This window comes from Heteronotia binoei, chromosome 1 (genome assembly GCF_032191835.1).
Source record: "Heteronotia binoei isolate CCM8104 ecotype False Entrance Well chromosome 1, APGP_CSIRO_Hbin_v1, whole genome shotgun sequence".
In the NCBI taxonomy this organism is placed as follows: domain Eukaryota; kingdom Metazoa; phylum Chordata; class Lepidosauria; order Squamata; family Gekkonidae; genus Heteronotia; species Heteronotia binoei.
The window spans coordinates 163,732,887-163,753,206 of record NC_083223.1 but is presented as its reverse complement, the minus strand read 5'-3'; the positions used below and the strand labels follow the sequence as shown (position 1 = coordinate 163,753,206).

The following is a 20,320-nucleotide window of genomic DNA, read 5'->3' as shown; positions in this document are numbered from 1 at the left end:
TTAACTATTTGATCCTCTGTATGCAGGAGTGGAAGGAGTTTGCACAAAATGATCTTCCCCAGCAGTACTTTAAGGGTCAGAGACCTTTGTCAGGAAAGTGCCATGAAATTCAAGGGAAGGTTGCAGGGCCCCAAACCCTCTACAGATGCTTTCTGGTATTCAGAAGGCTGCTGCAAGAACAGGAAAGTCCTTTCACACAAGCAGAAAAAAATCATGAATCTGTAGGACCCAACCGTAAGTATGGACCAAACTTTTGTAACCTGAATCTTTCAATTATCACCTCTGCAGTCTGTCTTTTGAAAACATTTGCTTTCTTTTTCAAAGTCAAAAGATGAATTTGTATACAAATGGTTTTATTTTTGCCTTTGTTAAACATTTTGCTTCTTACAAAACAGAAACTGACAAAATTTCTGATGAATTCTAAAATACACAGCTCATTTCCCAATAGAAACAAGTGTTACTTTGATTCATGTTGTCCATGAACAGTGCATTCAAATATGTTTAGAAGATGCTGTTGGCCAGTGATTATAAAGTTGTTCAGACCTGTGACTTCAGTTCAATGAAATATTTTTCGTTGTACATGACTGAATTCAAGTTTATTAAAAGGATCATTAACTGTGTCTGGAGTGAGCTGGAAGTTATCTTTGATTGGAGACAATGGTTCTGGTTTTTTACAAGAGGGTAGCCTTTCAGATTGTCTGTAAAATCAAAGAAAAAATAATTATTACTGTCCAGTACTTGCGCATAAGATGGTGAAAATCATTGTGAAAGTGAGCAAAAGGAGAGTGCCTCAACAGTTCTAATAATATTGTCAGCAAAGCAGATGCTCTACCACTGAGCCATGGCCTTTCCCTCAAAGTGGGCCACTAATCCAACCTCTGTGCTGCAAGGGATTGTTTGTCTTCCCGTCTCTCTGCCTGTGGTAGCAAGCAAGAGCTCACCTCATGACAGGCAGGTGAGTAAACTGTCCACAGCACTTGAGTGGGAGACCCCTAGCAGCACATTCAAAGCCCAAAGCTGTTTGTGTTATTAGATGCTATCTCTAGCACAGCAGCAACCTCACTTGCACTACATGTTTATACATGTATGAAAAGAGGATACAAAATTCCCAGACAAAACAATTCTGAACCCATTCACTGCAGAGGTACAAAAGATCATCCAAGGAAGGATTTGCTCTCAAGAAGGGAAGGAAAAAGTCTGATAGCAACTGCAAGGTGTTTCATTTTAAAATCTTCACTTGGCTTAAAAATTGCTCTTGAAGAATGTTCTATAGTAAGAGAAGACAAAGTCTGCTTCTTGGGAAGTAATGAGGAAATCCCAAGGGTTTTCACCAAGGACTAGGGTTAAAAGAAAAAGGCCTTCTACAGTTAGCAAAACATGGGAAAGCCCAGCCCTCAAACACAACAGTTTTGACTCTCTGGGAACACTAGCATTTGTGCTTCAAGAACAATACTTTGGCAGAAAACCATTTAAGCCAACAATACACCAAGCGATCCTCAAGTTACACCTTTAATACCAACAAAGTTTTATTCAGAATGTAAGCTTTCGTGTGCTCTAAGCACACTTCATCAGACGAGGAAATAGGCACTATGAGCAGAGCTACATATAGCTGGTAGGCAGTGGTTTAGAGGTTTGGTCTTAAAGGTGCAACTTGGCTTTGTTCTACTGCTTCAGACCAACATGGCTACCCACTTGGCTCTATCACCTTTGGCAGTCATCTGATTCAGATATTACAGTCTAGTAGAGGAAAGATACTTAGTTTCAATATTTGAAACTGATTTACCTTTTAAACTGGAAGCTCTTCCACAGTTCATTAATTGTCACCTGCAGTCCAGACTTATTTTCAGCATTATGATGATTTTTCTTCTTTGTACTTAATATTATTTTGCTTAAACCACTAACTTTGGCAGGCATCACTGACTTGCATTTTGTTACCTGGGATCTTACAGGGCTGGTTTTATGTGATCCAAAAACCTGCCGGGGGGGGGGGGGGGGGGAAGAGAATTGAGAAAAATTCAGTCACTGAAGGGTTAGACACATTTTCCTCCTCATATGGCAAGCCTCAGTCCAAATCAGGATTTTGCACAGCAGTTATTGGGAAAATCTGGTTCCATATATTTTGGTACTAAAGGGTTAACATGTTTGTTTTCCCTTTTCAGGCACACTCACATGGAGTACTAGGTTATATAGCATGACAATATAAACTAGCAAGTCTATTAGAAGCACAAAAGAGAAATGAATATACACATACAGATACAACTATATTTTGATAATGTTTGTCTCATCTTCATGTGAGATAACATCAAGTTGTGGAACTGGAGATAGCCCCATTGCATCATTCTTCAGAGACCATCATGACATTCCACAAGAGGATAAGCATTTCTTTTAACCCTTGACTGCCTTTAGCACAGACCTGGGCTTTCAGGGCTGAATTCAGTCACCCAGTAGTGAAGTCTCTATACACACTCATGCATGCTTTTAAGAATCAGGACCTACCAAGAGATACCCCTTGAGTTTCCCCACTGTAAAGGAAAGTATGTTATAACTGTTTTATTTCTGACTTGCTCAAGTGTTATTTGTGTATTACACAAATGGTAAACCTGGGCTGCAATCATACACACTAAATAATGCAGTTTCAATCCACTTTCAGTGCCCTTTCCAACTGGATTTTGCCAGTTCACACAGTCAAATCCTGTTGGAAAGTGCACTGAAAGTGGCTTGAAAGTACATTATTAGGTATGTGATCACAGTCCTGAAGAGCAAGAGGGGTTCTGGAGGTATTACTAAAGAACATACTGTGTACCTTACAAGAGACAGAAATATCGTTTTAAAAGACACCATCCCAACAAAGTCAATCCATAAACCACAAGATGTCACTATAATTCTAATGAATGTAGAGTGCTATCTGAACTGATATGCAAGGTACTGAATGTTTTGTAAAGCTTATCAGACTGCTAGCAGATAGAAGTCCCTGAAACTGTTTGTTAGATTCTTACAGCACTAAGGGGATAGAGCCAGAAGATGTCTGCACCAGCAAACAGCATTGTATGTAGCATCTTGAAAAGCTTTTCATCAAGACGAGCCAAGTTAAGGCTCCATCTCTACCACAAAGCAGAAACTTATTACTGCATTTATTTGAAAGGAACATGATTCCCCCCCCCCATTTTTTTAGCTTCCTACAAAAAGAAGGGGCTCATCTTCTACCCGGGTATACAGATACACTGAGTGTGAGGTGATACACTGTTCATGTGAAGAAGAAGAGATTGGATTTATACCCCACTCTTTAGTACCCAAAGGAGTCTCAAAGCGGCTGACAATCTCCTTTCCCTTCCCCTCCCCACAGCAGACACCCTGTGAGGTAGGTGGAACTGAGAGCTGAGAGAAACTGCTCTTGAGAGGAACAGTTCTGTGAGAACTTGTGACTGACTCAAGGTCACATCAGCAGGTGCATTGTGGAGGAGTGGGGAATCAAACCTGGTTCTCTCAGATAAGAATCCGTGTACTTAACCACTACCCCAAACTGGGAAAAACACAAAAAGTGACAGTTCGTAAGTGGTTCCAAATTTTAAAAGGTAAAAAACTGGGATTTTACTGCCCCACCCCCAGTCAAAGTCCTAGGCAAAGGCTCATAAATTTACCAACTGGCAGTGAAACCAATGGGCTTAGTAAGGTGTATCTCTCCTTAGGAATGCACTAACTGCACATACACCCCCCCCCCCTGGTTTACAATACTTTTATAGGCTAGGAAGTCACACTTTCCTAACAGATGTTATATCTCCAATCCAGCAGGGTCATTTAAAATTAACTAACTGCCTTATCCTTCCCTATCTATAAGATCCACAAACATAACATCTATAGCTAATGTTGTACTAAACTGCTGTGAAAATCACTGGCTTTTTGAGTTTCTCTCTCCTTCGGAGAAAAGAGGCCAAACTACAAGGCAGCTCCAGCCTGAAACACAAAGGAAGAAGCAAAAGCCGGGTGAAGCATTATTCTGAGCCAGAAACATGGATCAGCAGAGGAGCAAATCCACCCCTACAGTTCCTACCACTTCTTACCGTTTGCCAAGCTAGTCGCTGCAGTTTCTAAAGCTAGCCAGCAAGTCCACCAGACTCCTCCTCTGTCCCCTTGAAACTCAAAACAGCTTAAAAGGAGTTGGTGCACTTTTGCCAAAGCTCTCTGCATGGGGAAGGGGAGAATAGGCTAAAACCCCTGAGCAACCTTTTAGCTTAATTTACATGACAGGCTAGTTGTTGCATAATTAAGATTAAAGACATGTTGCACCTAAAACCTTTGAAATAACAGGTAAGAAATCCATACAAACAGAAAGGAAATGCTAGAAGCAGCTCCTAATCCTACAAATTTATAATCACATTATCACCTGAAAGGTACAATATAGTACCCAAATATGACATGCAAAATTAAAAAGTGACATACCAGGGTTCCGAGGACTGTATCCTTCTCAGTATGTAATGATTCAAAGAATGGAGAGATCTGAGAATTCAGATTACAATCTGGTTCCGAGCCACAGGCAGATTCCTTTTTAGAAGAAAACAGTATTTTCTTATATCAAAAGCAAATATTAAATTGTCTATAATATACACTATAAATATAATACTTTTTTCAAGTACTGTGACTGAAGATATATATAAAACCAGTACAACCTCAATGTACCACATCTATATTTCAATACAACCTAAATGTACCATGCCTATAGAGCCAGAAATGTTATCAACTGCTTTAGTCAAAACACTTGGTATGGATCTTACTTTGATATCAATAGCTTTCTGACGGGGCACTGGAGAATTGTCTAGACACTTCAGATTGCTTTGGAAAAGCTCATTTGAATTCTGTTCATATGACCACGCCAGTCCTTTTAATAACGAAGATTCTTTATCAGACTCTTTACCAAATGTTGAGCTTAACATCTGTGCTCGAGACATCTTACAGTCCTTAGATGCAGTCTTGCCAGATATATGTTGGTGAAACTGCTTTAACAGTGCTACACCTTGAGTTGGACTGGGCATTCCAGTTCTTTCTGCAAAACTTCTAGACCAATTGAAACAGCTTGTTTGTGCAATCCGAAGAGAAGGTGAGTCAGCTCTTCCAGCTTCTGCAGTCCCTGGGGAGGTAGAACTGCAGTCTTTTGCTTCTGAACTTTCCACTTCCTCACATTCCACTCCACTTTCCTGGGATGGCTGGTGGTCTTCACCTTTTGGTATATCATCAGGTGCATCCATGATACTGCAAAAGAACCTAACGGTAGAAGAACATAGGAAACAGTGGTTTGAAATGTTCTTACCACATCAGGGCTGTTCATAATCTCTGCCTTTCCTAGCTAGAACCTTGTTGGTACCAGCATAGGAAGAGGATGCATTTTAGCTGGGGCACTAAAGGCATCACGCACCTCATTAAGACAGAAATTTTACCTTATCACAAAGTTAAGTCAGAAGTTTGGTAGGAGGGGTCAAAGGGTGGGCGATACATTTCCTAGCTTCATTTTTTTTTAACTTGTACTCTCAGCACAATGGCCAATGCTTATATTCCTAGGCTGAATATGCAGAACAATTTTATAGCAGAAAACACTGGCACAAATATCTTTTTGCTGATGGGCATGTTTGAAGACTCATCACCTTCCTTACTTTATACAGTTTCATTTAGGAGATGAACATGAGACCTTCTGTGATATTAGACTCATTTCCTTTCACTCTCCTCAATCACAAAATTTACATAAATAACTACAAGATATATGCTAACGAAACACAATGCCATATGGAGATTGGCAGATACTATTGTGAGAAATGCAAAGGAAGGAGATGCAAAAAATGAAAGCAAAGCATCTGAAGTCCCAGGGACATTTTTAGTTGAAAGCAGCTAGATGTTAGTAGGGATGTGCGTCAGGATATTTCCGGTCCAAACGTGGATCAATTGATTTGCAAAAGAGCAGCATGCATTCAGTGAACAGAGTATCTAGGAAGGCAGCATAATTTATTGCTCCCATCTTCTAACATTCTGTGGAATACTGATCAAAGAGGTTAGTTTATTTAATTTAATTCAGCTTTTGGATACTGCACTATTACTACTCTGTGATACCTTAATAGTTTCATTTTGATGCAATTCACTTCCAGCAAACACACCTGCTTCTGGTCCCTGGAACAACAACTGCACCACTTTCCTCTTTCTTCTGAAGAAAGGCAAATTTATTTCTAAGTCGAGGCTGGGAGTTTGATGTTTCTTTGTTACCAGAAGGGTGCACTGAAGCATGGATTGGGGTCACCGCCCTGACAACTGCATGGTGCTTGATGTCTTCACCCTTTTCTGTCCTAGGCTTTTTTGAGTTGGAAATGGAATACTGGCTCAAGAGATCTCCATCTGATAGTTCCTCTGGATATAAATAATTACGTATATTTTAGTCAAAACTGAAATACAGAAAGGAATTTTAGTAACATTGAATGACTGGCAAAGACACATTAAGGCTGCAATCCTGTGTACATTTACCTGGGAGTTATCCCCTCTGAACTCAGCACATAGGACTGCATTGTAAGCAATGTTGCTTATGTTGGTTGTAACAGAAGAAACAAACCACAGAGCTGCCAAATATTAAATCAATATACTGGCTTGTAGTAGCAGACAGGCTGGCAGGCAGACCGAAGGTTTCATCCTCTCAAGCCATTTTATAGCAGACAGCCGGGTGTGTAACTACTACAATAAATAATGTCACACTAACTTCTACAGCATGCATCCTCTAGAGGTTCTACCAACTTCAGAAGCAAAGATGTGGTTTTACAATTTCAGGCCAGCAGCTGAACCATCAACACACTTCATTGATTTCAGGGAGCTTAATGGAAAAAGACATCTGTTGAAGGTCAGAGTGCACTAATTTAAGATTAGTGATTAAACAAGGACAAGACTAGAAACTTAAAGACAGCTGAAATAGTGCAATCAGAAAAACATCCCCCTTTTTTTGTTTAGACAAACAAGAAAAAGCATCATACAAAGTATTTGTAAGTCACTGTGTGTCAGTAGCCTGATAGGTCACTCAGCTCTGTGAACATTCTTTAAAAGTACACAGTTCATTGACATTAAATAAAATACACGACACGCAAAATGAAATGTCTCAGATATCCTTATGGCAGTCAGATAACTTTACTATTGTGCCACCTATTCTTTCAATTCAATGGTCAAAAGAAATACACAGGGGGGAAATCATGCCATGGAGAAAAATATTTCTGAAGGCTGTTTTGGAATAGGGTTTGCATTTTCTTTTTCACAGGTAACCATTCTAGTAATATAGCAGTCATACCTTGCCTTTGCCTTTTTGCCAACATGGCTTTGTGTGGAAGTTTCAATCCATTAGTACTAATAAGCCGCTCTGTGCCTTTGGTTGGGAGCCTCTCCAACAATGGTGCAGAATCTGGCACCATCTCAGCAGCACAACCAGGCTTGTAGTCTCTGCTCCAAATACTCTTTAAATTGGATGGCTTTTCACCAAGAGGTTTGTCATTCCAGCTGCAACTTCTTGGCTGAGAAGACAAATGAAGATAGACAGCAAAATGTACTGAAGAATTACTCAGGTGAGGCAAAAGAGAAAGTGAACTGAAGGAAAAGAATGCCACTCTACAGATACAGAAGTGTATTTAGTACAAAATATGTATCAAAGTAAGCCATTGAAAACTACATTAAGTTGATGATGATGATATTGGATTTACATCCCGCCCTATACTCTGAATCTCAGAGTGGTCACAATCTCCTTTACCTTCCGCTCCCCCAACAGACACTCTGTGAGGTAGGTGGGGCTGAGAGAGCTTTCGCAGAAGCTGCCCTTTCAAGGACAACTCCTACGAGAGCTATGGCTGACCCAAGGCCATTCCAGCAGCTGCAAGTGGAGGAGTGGGGAATCAAATCCGGTTCTCCCAGATAAGAGTCCACACACTTAATCATTACACTAAACTGGCTCTCTAGCCTCTGTTTAAACATTAGACATAAATAAGTGGTAAAAATAGTGTTTTTATACAGGTTTGATTAGTACTCAGCCACCCTGAAGTAGTTTGGTAATCAAACTTTCAAAATGTAAGAGCATACGAGTTGCTTTTTCTAAGACGTAATCAAATCCACAGGGAAGGACTGAATTCACTGAAATCAAAATGCTACCACAAAAATGCTTTAGCCATGTCTGCTGCAACTTGACAGCACTTTACACAAGGCATGTAACAGAAGACTGGGTTTGATTCATTAGCAGGTTGCTGCTAATGAGGGGAAGATGATTCCCTCAGCAGCAGTATTTCAATAAGCATTTCAGGCTGCACTAGGAGCAGGTAAGAAAGTCCCATTCCACTGATGGCAAACTGTTTTGTTAGTGGATCCAACCCTTCAACCATCTTCTAAAAACCACCCTGAATCCTGACCTAAAACTCATCAGTGAGCTCAGCATCCAAAACACATGCAGCTGCCTTATACTGAATCATACTATTGATCTATTGATGTCTTGTCTACTTTGACAGGAAGTGACTCTCTGGAGCCCAGGCAGAGGGTCTTTCACATCACCTACTACTTGACCTTTCTAACTGAAGATGCTAAAAAGACCCTTTTAACTGAGAATGAGACCTTTGATGTACAAAGCAGATGCTCTACAGCCCCTTCCTCAGTGCTATCTTCTTGTTATTTTGGAGGATGTGGTTTTCTCTATCCACCCCACAACTGCATCAGGAATTTCTTTGTACAACACAAGTTATCAGTCAGTGCAAATAAAAGATTATTAGCTTGTATCCTGAAACTTACCAGCAAAAAGCAAAGTTATAAGGCTTGAACTAGCATTCCCTTTAAAATTCCCTCCAGCTAGCATTCTCATTCCCCTGGTCATCTCCTATCTTGACCTCCGCTGCAACTGTCTTCTCTGGTCTTCCACTTTTACATCTCACTTTTAACCAAAACAATTTGCCTTTCTTTTCACTCTGACACCTCTTTAAATCGCTTCCCGGGCTAGCTGTTCCTTTCAACAAACAGCATAAGCAATTTGCCCTTCTTTAAAGCTCTCAATAGCTCTCCTGCACTTATGACAGTCCTGCCTATGACCTCCAGTTCTCCCTCTATCTTCAACTGCCCCTCTTATAACTCAGCAGATTTTCTCCTCTGTCTCCGGGGAAATCCAGGAGGGTGGTTTAGCCTCCAGGCAAGCAGTTAACACAGCTTCAGTAGACAGCTGCTCTTTTTCCCAAGAAGGAAACAAAAGGAACTATTCATAGATGAGTGTTGATTACATAACACACACTCTTCTACTTCTTTCAGGCTACACAGCCCAAATATAACTTGAGTCTCTAGCAATCAATTTCTAGTGTAGTGCATGAGCATGTACTTGTGTTCCATGAAGTGCCCCAAAACTTACCAAAATACTAAAAAAGTGCCCTAAGATCAAAGCTTCCTACCCATCTAATACAACTGCCTTCAAGATCAGTATACTTCTGCCTTCTTGTATACAGTGTACAGTATAACATCCATGTGAACCAAGTGCTGTGTGTTTGAAGTTACTTCAAGATATCAAGATTCAGAATGTCTCACTCATGCAACCTCAAGGAAAATTCAGCACATGTATTTAAAAAGCTTAAATGTTACCTTTGAGACATCAAGGTTGTAGTCATCAATTTGTTCCAGTGTACTGAGGTCTTTATTTCCAAGTGCAATTTGAAAAGCAGTGCTGTCACCAATGTGTCTAAGTTAAGAGTTAAGAAAAAAACACAGTTCTGCTAATGGCATTCCCCTCTTTCAATGTTGGGAGGATTCCATTTTCAATAAATTTTCTTAAATGTGAACACGGCTATGTGAAGCATTAGAAGGGAAATGCATCAGTTAGGTCCCACCTCCTGGCACAAGGAGGCAGGGCAAAGCAACTTTGTTCGGAGATGGAGCCTCCCATCAAGCTCCCAGATGTCAAAGCAGCCCAGAAATTAAGCCCAAATTGTATCTGAACAAACTTAACTTTAAGAGCTAACAGCATTTAAAGAACAACCTTGAGGAAATGGAGATTTCTCTTAACATTCAGCATATCCAAATTTTTCCATTTTTCTCATTTCATTACAGTTCACCAGTAGGTTCCAGGAGCAGGACCTAACAGTAAACTAGGGATAAACTCTAATCCATGAGGAGGGTGTATACAAAGGCTTTGCTGTATAAAGCACCTAATTACTTCCAAAAGCACTTTATTAAAGAGATTAAACCTGTACATCAGAATCAAATATAGTACTGGATAATTCAGTAAGATTAAGGAACCACCTTTTATGCCAATAGGCAATGATGTTGTAGTTGCCTGTGACTGGAAAGGTATTGGTTTACCTCAGGGTTAGCTTAGCATCATCCTAGAGTGGGTAGAAATATGTCACATTCAATCTAAATAAAATCAGGGACAAAAATAAATGATTTAAAAGATTTCAGATTCTTAATGTGCAGACCGTCAGAACATTTAACATAGGAACTGAGGAGCTTCGACATTCTGCTAAGTGATAGGGCACAATACAAACATTTCAGCCTAGAAGAAATACTAAGTGTTGTACAAATGTCAACATTAAAACAAGAGATCAGATGACCAACTGACCTAGTAATTTATATTGATAAAAACATGAAGGGGCAGTTCTTTGCAAAGGGAATGTCTACAAAGACAGAAAGATGTCTACCTAAGTATATTCTGAGAGCCAAACTAAATACTATTGGGGAAGCAGGGGGGAATCATGTATATTTAAAGCAGAGGGTGGGGTAGGTCTATTTTTAAAATATGGTCACCAAAGCAAGGGGAACTAAATTGTGCCCACTCCCATGCTTTATTTTGTTGTTCTCTGCTGCTACAAGCCAGACTGCAAGAACAACACTGCTTGTAACAGAGCCCAGCAAGGCACACAACAGGAGAAGACAGGGCTTTGCTCCCCTGATGTGCTCAGTACTGTTACAAAAACAGAACTTTCCCATCCTCTGCTTAAGATATGAAGAGTGGACATGAGTCCACATAGATTCCCCCCCTCAGTCATTATTTTAGCCGCCACATGAATAGTGCTTTTACCTTTATTTTAGTTATACTTATTCAAAAAAATTCCCACAGAGTTCGGTGGCGCTCCCTTTGAAGGAAGTTTGTCCAAGACAGCAGTCTCAGAAATGCTTAACTGTGTCAGGATTCCATGAAATGCTGCAAATGTACTACAGCTGCAATGTACTACATTTTTCAGCAAGGAAAGGATACTTCCCAGCATACAGTAGTGTTTCTGGATCAACATCATCACTGTAAGGATTCAAAGGAACAAGTTTCCTTCTGACAGGGTCAAAAACCAACTGATAGAGAAAAGTATTATTAGCACGAATAAATCCTTCTGTGTATTCCTTGGGTACTGATATATTCATCTTCAGGTATTGCCCTATTTTCCCAATGACCTAGCAAAGAAAAGGCAAATAATTTAAGATATATTTCACTTAGTTAGCTGACACATTTCTCTTATTGTTTTAAAACCCAGCATGTATGTTTATTATGATTATTTCCTTCCAAGGAACACCAATATACAGGCATTCACCAGATTGGTAGAAAACGTTTTAGGACATCCACTGAGCTCATTTGTATTCCTCTCTATGGAATGAAGACAAAGAGTATCACATCAGAAGAGCAAATAGAAGGGACAAACAAGTTCTGCTCAGCACATGGGTTAGAAAGACACTTGAAACATGCCACATCAATGTCAGGGCTCGAAAATATAGTTTCAGAGCATAGTTCTGTTAGTCTGCAGTAGAACAGCTAGGTTCTAATCCCGGAGCACCTTAAAGACCAACAAGATTTTCGGGGTATGAGCTTTTAAGAGTCAAAGTTCCCTTTGTTAGATATGAAGGCATCTGAATAATCTACGACTCGAATTAGAGCTCACAGAAAACACTACTGCTCAGTAACCAAATCACAGAAACAGAAATCTAAGCAAAGAGCAAAAATGTTTTGATAGGGCTTTCAGTGTACAAATGATTGAAGTTAGCACCTTCCCTAAAGCAACTACTGTCAAGATTTATATTTATGTTAAACATTTTAATGTTTTTCCCCACCCAAATAAGGTCCTCCATTTTCTATGGAGGTTTGGGGAAACACAAATTGATTCAATATCCCATGAACACTGTATATTACCTTTATAATATCAGGATTGTTGGCAATTTTTAGTAACTTGCACGCCTTGCTTAACCCAATACCATGAATTGATGGAAGGTAATCACAGCCAGACAAAATACACATGTAACGGAATTTCTCTTCTGTAAACACATCACCTAGCTGTTTGCACATCCCTAGCCGATTCTGGTCAATTTCCAAGCCATTTCCAAACTTATCAAGTTTCAGAAACACCTTTGAATACAAGAAAAAACAATAGGTAAGTCCTGGCATTGCCAGTTACTGCACCACACTCTCCCTCATCTGCAAAGACTCTGTACTAGTCTGAGAGGCCACAAAAAATTAGCAAACTAAAGGTCCTAAGAAACCAGATACAAATTCTGCAGAACATACTTGGGCCTTAAACCACAGGAGATTAGCCACTCTAGCGATCCTAGAGCATTTTCTATTTACCCTGCCTTTTAGATATAAACTCATCCTTTATAAAGGCAGAAGATTCAACTAAGTAGTAAGGTAGCACCTATGAGAATGAGCTGTGATTTGGGAGGTCCTCAATTCAGATTTTGCTTTGCTGCATAGTTAGGTCTTAGGCAAGTCAATATCTCTCCTTTGCTTCACACCCAAACTCAGATCCTGGTTCGGGTTGCTCAAATACAACACTGATAAGGATAACAAGGGAAGGAAGAGAAGTTTCACAGAGGAGGGAAAGGGAGAGAAGAGAGATGAGAAAAGGGATGAGCCTATGGCCTGCTCCCATCTCACAGAAATGGTTAAGAGATCAGTAACACTATGGTTATGCTGGAGTAAACAGCATGAGGGATATGGGCTTTGATGCACATTTGAGTCCTGGTACTGCCTTAAGTACAACATGAGTATGTTATTTCTCCTACCTTTTTACACCCAAAGGCAAGAAGATCTGAGTCCTCTGTAATTATAGCTTGGACTATGCCAGTCTTGTTGAGATAAGCTAGTTGGGCATCAGCTTCATATGGAGCAACAATGCAATCTATTCCTTTTGCCCGAGCAGCCTACACAGAAACAAACAAAACAACACTGTGCCCCCAAAGACTGATGGTATACACAAGTTCTTATTTTAAAAAGTCATACAATTGACTTGTGAACTTATGAAACTATCATACAACTGCTATGATTAAACACCTAGTCTAGTACAGTCTACCCAATTGGCAATGGTAGGGCAGGAGCAAGTCATGCTACATCACAGTGGCCAGGAAGCCTTCTATATGCTCTCTATCACAATTGTCTTATGCTCTGTCAGTGGAGCATCTTCTGTCTGATTTTTAGGTCTGAAACTTACAATAATTGCCTTCACAACAATTTTCTCACAATCCTTTTCAAAAATTTATAGTGGAAATGGTTAATGAACTCCAGATCAACCCTGTCAAGAAAACTTCAGCCTCTGTGGCAGGCAACAGCATAGCAACATCGCCATTGCCTCCAGTAGTTCAACAACTTCCACTTGCTCTAGTCTCAAACATTCTCTAGTTTCTACTCAGAGGATGAGGAGCCGTGGCTCAGTTGTATAGCATCTGCTTGGCATGCAAAAGGTCCCTGGTGTTTAATCCTTGACAACTTCAGTTAAAGGATCTGCTAACAGGTGATATGAAAGGCCTCTGCCTGACATCCTAGAGAGCAGCTGCCAGTCTGAGCAGGCAATACTGGATTAATGTTCTGATTCAGTATAAGGCAGTTTCATATCTATGTACAGCTTTTCAAGTTGTTTTCGGCACAGGGTAGTTTCATCCAATTAATTACACTTTGGTTCAGTTCTCACCACATTAGTATGCTTGCCATCTATGCCCTGTTTATTGGTCCTCCAGAACTGGAAGAGAACAAATGGTCACACTAATTGAAGAAAAGAGGCAAAGAAAATACAGTGGTGCAGTGGGCATTCAATTTGATTCCAGTATGTTAAAAACACCTATGCTTACTGCAAAACACATAGGAGTTATTAGGATATTGGAATAAAATTGTCTTTCCACTGCACCATTGTTTTTTCTTTTATCTTTTTCCTCCAGAACTGATTTGCCACTGTGTAAAACAGGATGCTGGATGAGATGAACCACTGGTCTGATTCAGCAGGGCTCTTATAATAACACAGAATATAAACAAAACAGTATCTACTATAATAGTTTTAAAACTTCACTGATAATTGAACTTTTTAACACCCTTACTATTTCAAAATATCATTCCATTACAGTCTTATAAATCAACAGGTACAATAATAAATAGGTCAGTTTAATAATTGCTCAGTCTACCAGCCATCAGCAAAGAGCCCTCCCAAACAGCCTCCCTCTACAGACATCCCAGGAGGTTCAAGTATCCAGTGTACCTCATCAGGGGGACACTGCATAATAGAAGGTCTTCTCTAAGGAAGCCCAGTTTCTGACCAAAGCCAGCTGGGTTACCTACATCAAAAGAATGGTCAAAAGGGGCTGTCTGAGGCTGCGCCCACATTGAATAACACACTACAGGAAAGAGAAATGTTCCACCATGAAATACAGAATGTATAAGACAGTAGCAAACTGCTTAGGAATCAAAGCCCACTACTTACCTTAATAACTTCACAGGCCATAGCGTGTGTCACATTAATGCTACGTGCAAAACATTCTCTGGCTTCTGATAGTTTTCCCTCCCGGAGCAGCTGCTTCCCTTTCAGAAGATTGGCTTGCCGTTTCCTTGTCATAAACAATGAATGCTATCAGAATTGCACATATGCACCAAAAGACACATTTCCATGTCTCAGTGTGCTTTTTCACACATTAATTAATAGATGGAGATAAAAAGCGATGCAAAGGCAGAAGAAGTTAAATTTAGTATTAGTCCATTAGGCCATGTGACTTTGAGTAGGCTAACTTATACAAGACTTGTTTGATCTAAAGGTGGTAAAAATCTATGGATTAAGATCCCCAATCCTAAACTCATTAGAAAGCAATGCTAACAATATTAGGTACATTGAGGCCATTTAAATACTTTATATTTAGTTGCATTAATCCTCTCTGCACTTTAAGTACCACTAGAATGGTAATAGAATACACCTATGGATTTCACAAGAATAGAAAGGCAACTAAGAGGAAGCCTGGATTTCCATATCTGTGCCCTTTTAGACAGTCCCAACTTCTACTTTCAGACACAACTTCTTACACTATATTAAAGGATGCTCCAGAAGGTTCAGTGACTCTCTAAAGTGGCTTTTTCAAAACAGGGAGATGAGCTATAGTAAAAAGGAAAGTCCAAGATGAGAAGAATACCTTAGGGATTTTATGTGTGCGTGTATTATGAACTGATTAACAAACGGGGGTTAAAAAAATGAAATCAACAAGGACAGAATCATTCTTCAGCAGTATAACAGACAGAGATGTAGATTAGACATCATAATACAGCAAGTTCTGCTCCCATTGAACAGATCAAGAAATCATTGAGGGGGCGGTTTGCAGAAAAAAGCACTGAACAACAACAAAAACCCTTTATACAAGATCTACAACCTCTTAACACACATCTGTGTCCTGCTGATCTTCCATCAAACAACTCAAGCCGGCATACTTTGGGTTCTGTGTGGGACACCTCCCACACACAGATCAGACCCAGAGGTAGTTAGCTTCAGCAAGATGCCCACCTCAGAGTGACTTCTGAGCCTTTATATCGTGATGAGTCAATACTGGCCACTTTTGTAGATAAAGGCGTATTATACCCTGTGTGTGTGTATATATATATATTTAAACGACTTACTCTCTTCTTGACTTTTCAACTTCTTTTTTGGAAGGCAGAGTACATCCATCAAATACTAGAACTGGTTTGACCCCAAATGACAGAAGCATATCTACCAGTTTCATACAGTAAATAACATATCTGTAAAAAAAACATACATTTGTCGCATGTCCAGCACAAAGTTTTCATCTTACACTAAAATGTAAGTTACTAGAGGAAATTTAGCTCCAATGAAGTTAACACAGAATTTTCCTGAGACTTTGCAGTATCAGCACATCAACTCAGTATCCTAACCTTGTGGATCACAGAACTTACAGCTAGTCTAGCCAACAGAGTGTAATGGACATGCATCAACTGAGCTTTCTAAATTAAGCTTTATCATATTTGTCACAGTCCATACCCCAAGGAATGCACCTGCTGCTTTTGTTTCAGTTTATTCATGAGATTGAAATGGAAAATTGCCCTCTTTTTGAGACTTACTGATTTTTTGTATTAATCATGTGCACAGGCTGCTTAACTTCTTCTGTTGTCAATATGATTTAAGCAGCCTATTACAAGACCAAAACCTCTGAAAACTGTTTGAAAGGCAATCACAAAGGTACTTCCTCTTCCAATTTACTTTGTGCATTTGACAGCATATTGGGTACACTCTGTTTTCTACTTTTTTACTGTCAGAGAATGATGACTTTGCAGAATTTTCTTTAGACCTCAGCATAATATATGAAAACAGTTCCCCCCACTTGAATACCACTTGCAGAAAGCCAGTTTGGTGTAGTGGTTAAGTGTGTGGACTCTTATCTGGGAGAACCAGGTTTGATTCCCCACTCCTCCACTTGCACCTGCTGGAATGGCCTTTGGTTAGCCATAGCTCTGGCAGAGGTTGTCCTTGAAAGGGCAGCTGCTGTGAGAGCCCTCTCAGTCCCAGCCACCTCACAGGGTGTCTGTTGTGGGGGAAGGAGATAAAGGAGATTGTAAGCCACTTTGAGTCTCTGATTCAGAGAGAAGGGCGGGGTATAAATCCGCAATTCTTCTTCTTTCCACTGTTGTACAGATCTGCAAATCTGAAATGTCTTTGGCCAATAAAAGACATGCAGCCAAAGTCCATGTGAGGAGGAAGGAAAAATGTTTATTGCAATAAATGGAGAGCAGAGCTAAGCCAAAGCCTGCAATACCAAGCTGCTCTATAAATAAATAAATACTAACTGGCTGCAACATCCAGCATAATTTCATTGTAAGAGCCAGCTACACATTATTGATACAATTTGCCAGGGTGGCATAAACTCATTTGTCAGGATTATGTTGCAGAAAGAAATTCTACTTCACATGCATCTTGACCAGATAAATCCAGTTTGGGCTCTAAGAACCCTCCAGTTCTATTGTTACAATAGAGATTAGTAAAGCATAGTGCAAGTTATGTTTGTGTTATAGATATGACTGGAATGTTGGTAACTTTTCTATCTTTACTTATTCTCAGTTAGGCCTAGCTGTGTGTTAACCATTAAGGGTGTTACTTAAGCATACTTGTGGTCTTCCCACCTAAAGCTGAGTCCCACAGCACTTACCACTGGAATACCACTTGCTTTCAAAACTACAGACTACAATTCACAGCCCATTAGCCCCAGAAAAGTCCACAAAGATGATTCACCTGTTCTGGTGTGAATGGATTATATGCCATATTGCAAAGGCACCCCATACTCAGACCCCAATTTGGTAAATCAAGTTGCTTTAAAACATACTGATCTGTGGGTTCTGCTCTGGCTAACTTCTCGGCACATGCGTAAGCTCCTTTGTGCAGCCAGCAGTAAGTATCAACAGCAACAACTTGCCCTTTGTACTTCTTTACGTGAGTAGGTTCTGCAGCTTCTTTGATGAACTGGAGCAAACCTGGGATTCCCATGAGTCTGCTTTAAAAACAAACTAAAACAGAAACACAGTCCAAGATAAAATACAATTGTTAGTCCAATAATCCTTCTGCAGGCATGATGCAAAACAGAGGAGGGAAGAAATCCCACACAGGTATAAGCAGTGTAACGCACATAATTGACAGGACAAGGCTTCATATTATAGCATTAGCCATCTGAAGAAACCTGCAGATCTAGATGCTGGCTGAGGCACCACTAAACCCCTAATAACTATCTCCAGATTACTACATTATCCCACTTTTGTTGATGGTGCAGCTGATTTATGGTGACTTCATAGTGTTGTCAAGGCAAGAGATTCAGAGGTGGTTTGTCACTGCCTGCCTGTGCATAGTAACCTTGCACTTTCTTAGTGGTCTCCCATCAAATATGAACCATCCTACTTGATGCAAAGTGGCTGAGCCTAATGCAAAGTGCCTTATCAGCAAGGAATAGAATGTGGAAACAACAGTTAACTGCCAGTTTTACTCCATTAATCTTGTATGGATTTTTTTTCCAGAAGCACATTAAAGTCCTCCCCCCCAAAAAAAACTTACAAAGAACATATTTGCATATAACAATCATTGCACACCCCACCCGTAATCAATCCCATATGATGACTGACTGCATATACAAGCAAAAGACATGCAAGGAAGTCACTGGCACCAAGTGGCCAGTTGTACTCTAATCCCACTTCAATTTCAACTCAAATCATACCTGGAAAGCAATTTTGAGTGGAAATTAACATCCACTTAACATATACACCCGGTGGAATGCAGATATTTGCAAGCCCACATATGATTTGTCTACATGTGGGTTGCCTTCTCTTGTGATTCAATGCTAATGATGCTTTTTGCTGGTTTAAAGTCCTTACATACTGTTTTCATCTGTTCTGCCTCTAAGTGCTTTTAGCAAATTTTAGGAATATGCTTCTAACTGTCCTTTAAAGAACTTGCCATAGATTTAATTTTTGGCTGCTATGTTTTCACTGGTTATCATTCTAGTTCAAAAATATTTTATTGTTGTCATCTCACCAATTCAATAAATATATACCCCTTGCCAATTGGGAGAAGGAAATCTACAGCTCACATCTTTTTATCTCTGCATATTGCTCGGGACCAGCCAAAGGCTATCTAAAGTTAATTGGTACACAATATTACCAATAATATCTCAGTGGAATTGTTTCCGCTTACAAGTATGGTGACTGAAAGTTTAGCAAGTCTGACGTGACAGCGCAAATCCCTAAATTCTAAGAAGAGGATCTCCAGTTTTGGAAGACAGATCCGCAATAAAATAAATACAAAGCGATTTGCATCCTCATCAAGCATTTGTAACAACAGAACCGGAAGAAGTGTTTAACAAGTGGCAACCAGACGGCCCTCCCCCACTCAGCCCCATGATTTCAGTACAACTGTACACGGAAAATTCCTGTTTTTAAAGCTCCAGTCCTGCTCAACAACACATGCAAAATAGCACTACACTTTGCCTGAGGTAGGACTGCAGCCTTTGGCCGCACTTCGAAACAGGCTTCCTTCAAAGAAATCACTATTCAAACGAGGACAGGCGTAAACGTGGGTAGAATCGGGGCAACAAAGTCAGCCCCATTTTATGCTACCGAAGAAAGCATGAATTCAGCTGGACACGGCAGCTTAAGCAGGCGGGGCGGGGGATAGCAAGTAAATAAAACCGAACCCCTTTGTATGCGGGTCATTCGTCAAAGAAAGCAGCCTCTCCCACCGGCAACAATACCCGCTAGGAGGATTCATAACAGAGGAGTACAAAACAAATACCTGCGGCATCCCTATCCTCGGCCGCTTAACCACTGTATCCTGAGTTTCCCCACCTGGTTCGGAGTGGAGGCTAAAAATTTCACCCAGCTCTAAAACGGGAGGGAAGAAGCAATCCAGTCCCAGCCGGTCCGTCCCTGACTGACGACGCCGCTGATCGTTAAAAAAACAACTGCTCCAGCACAGCCAGTCCCATTCTCTTAGGAAGATCTACAAGAACAGTGACGAGGCGCGGGAAACCGAAAAAACCTTTTCAAGCTGCGCGCTTTCGAACATCCAGACCACGCCTCCTTTCACGTTAGCCGCCGACAAACTGAGACTACATTACCCAGCATGCAGCTAAGTCTACAGAAACGTGATAGCGCTTGTCTTCAATTAGCGAATGCATGCTGGGCGATGTAGTGTACATGACTCGCTTTACGGCAGAAGCGAAGGGGGGGGGGACAAAAAGAGCGCTGGTCTGCGGCATATGGGAGGCAATCTTAGCTTGTAGTAATAGCGTCCAGCAGTTATATAACGCTTTCCGTATTCAAAGCATTTTACATAATTAGCTTCTTATAACTCATATAAAGCCCTTAGGGTTCAAGTGGGTAGCCTGTTGATCTTAAGCAGCAGAACAAAGTTTGAGTCCGGTGGCACCTTTAAGTTCATGGCCTGTGCAGCGCGTGGGAGTAAAAGTAATATGGTGTACTGCTGGGAGCCCCCCCCCCCTTGGCTTCCCAAAGTCGCAGACACTGGAAGCTGAAAGTGGTGGGACAGCACTTAGGTGTGTGCTCTCTGAGCGCGGCTTC

The 20,320-nt window shown here is 40.5% G+C and overlaps 1 protein-coding gene across 1 annotated transcript; it reads right to left on the bottom strand.

Moving 5' to 3' along the window:
• Positions 1–336: 336 nt before the first annotated feature.
• On the bottom strand, positions 337–19,913 carry EXO1 (exonuclease 1). Its single transcript, XM_060243508.1, has 14 exons — positions 19,586–19,913; positions 17,581–17,761; positions 15,866–15,985; positions 14,691–14,814; positions 13,009–13,146; positions 12,140–12,352; positions 11,222–11,409; positions 9,610–9,706; positions 7,304–7,523; positions 6,138–6,384; positions 4,770–5,256; positions 4,438–4,539; positions 1,784–1,974; positions 337–698 (listed from the first exon to the last, which is right to left on the bottom strand). The coding sequence occupies exons 2-14, from the start codon at positions 17,739–17,741 to the stop codon at positions 557–559; spliced, it is 2,430 nt and encodes an 809-aa protein (XP_060099491.1). The 5' UTR covers positions 17,742–17,761; positions 19,586–19,913; the 3' UTR covers positions 337–556.
• Positions 19,914–20,320: the final 407 nt, after the last annotated feature.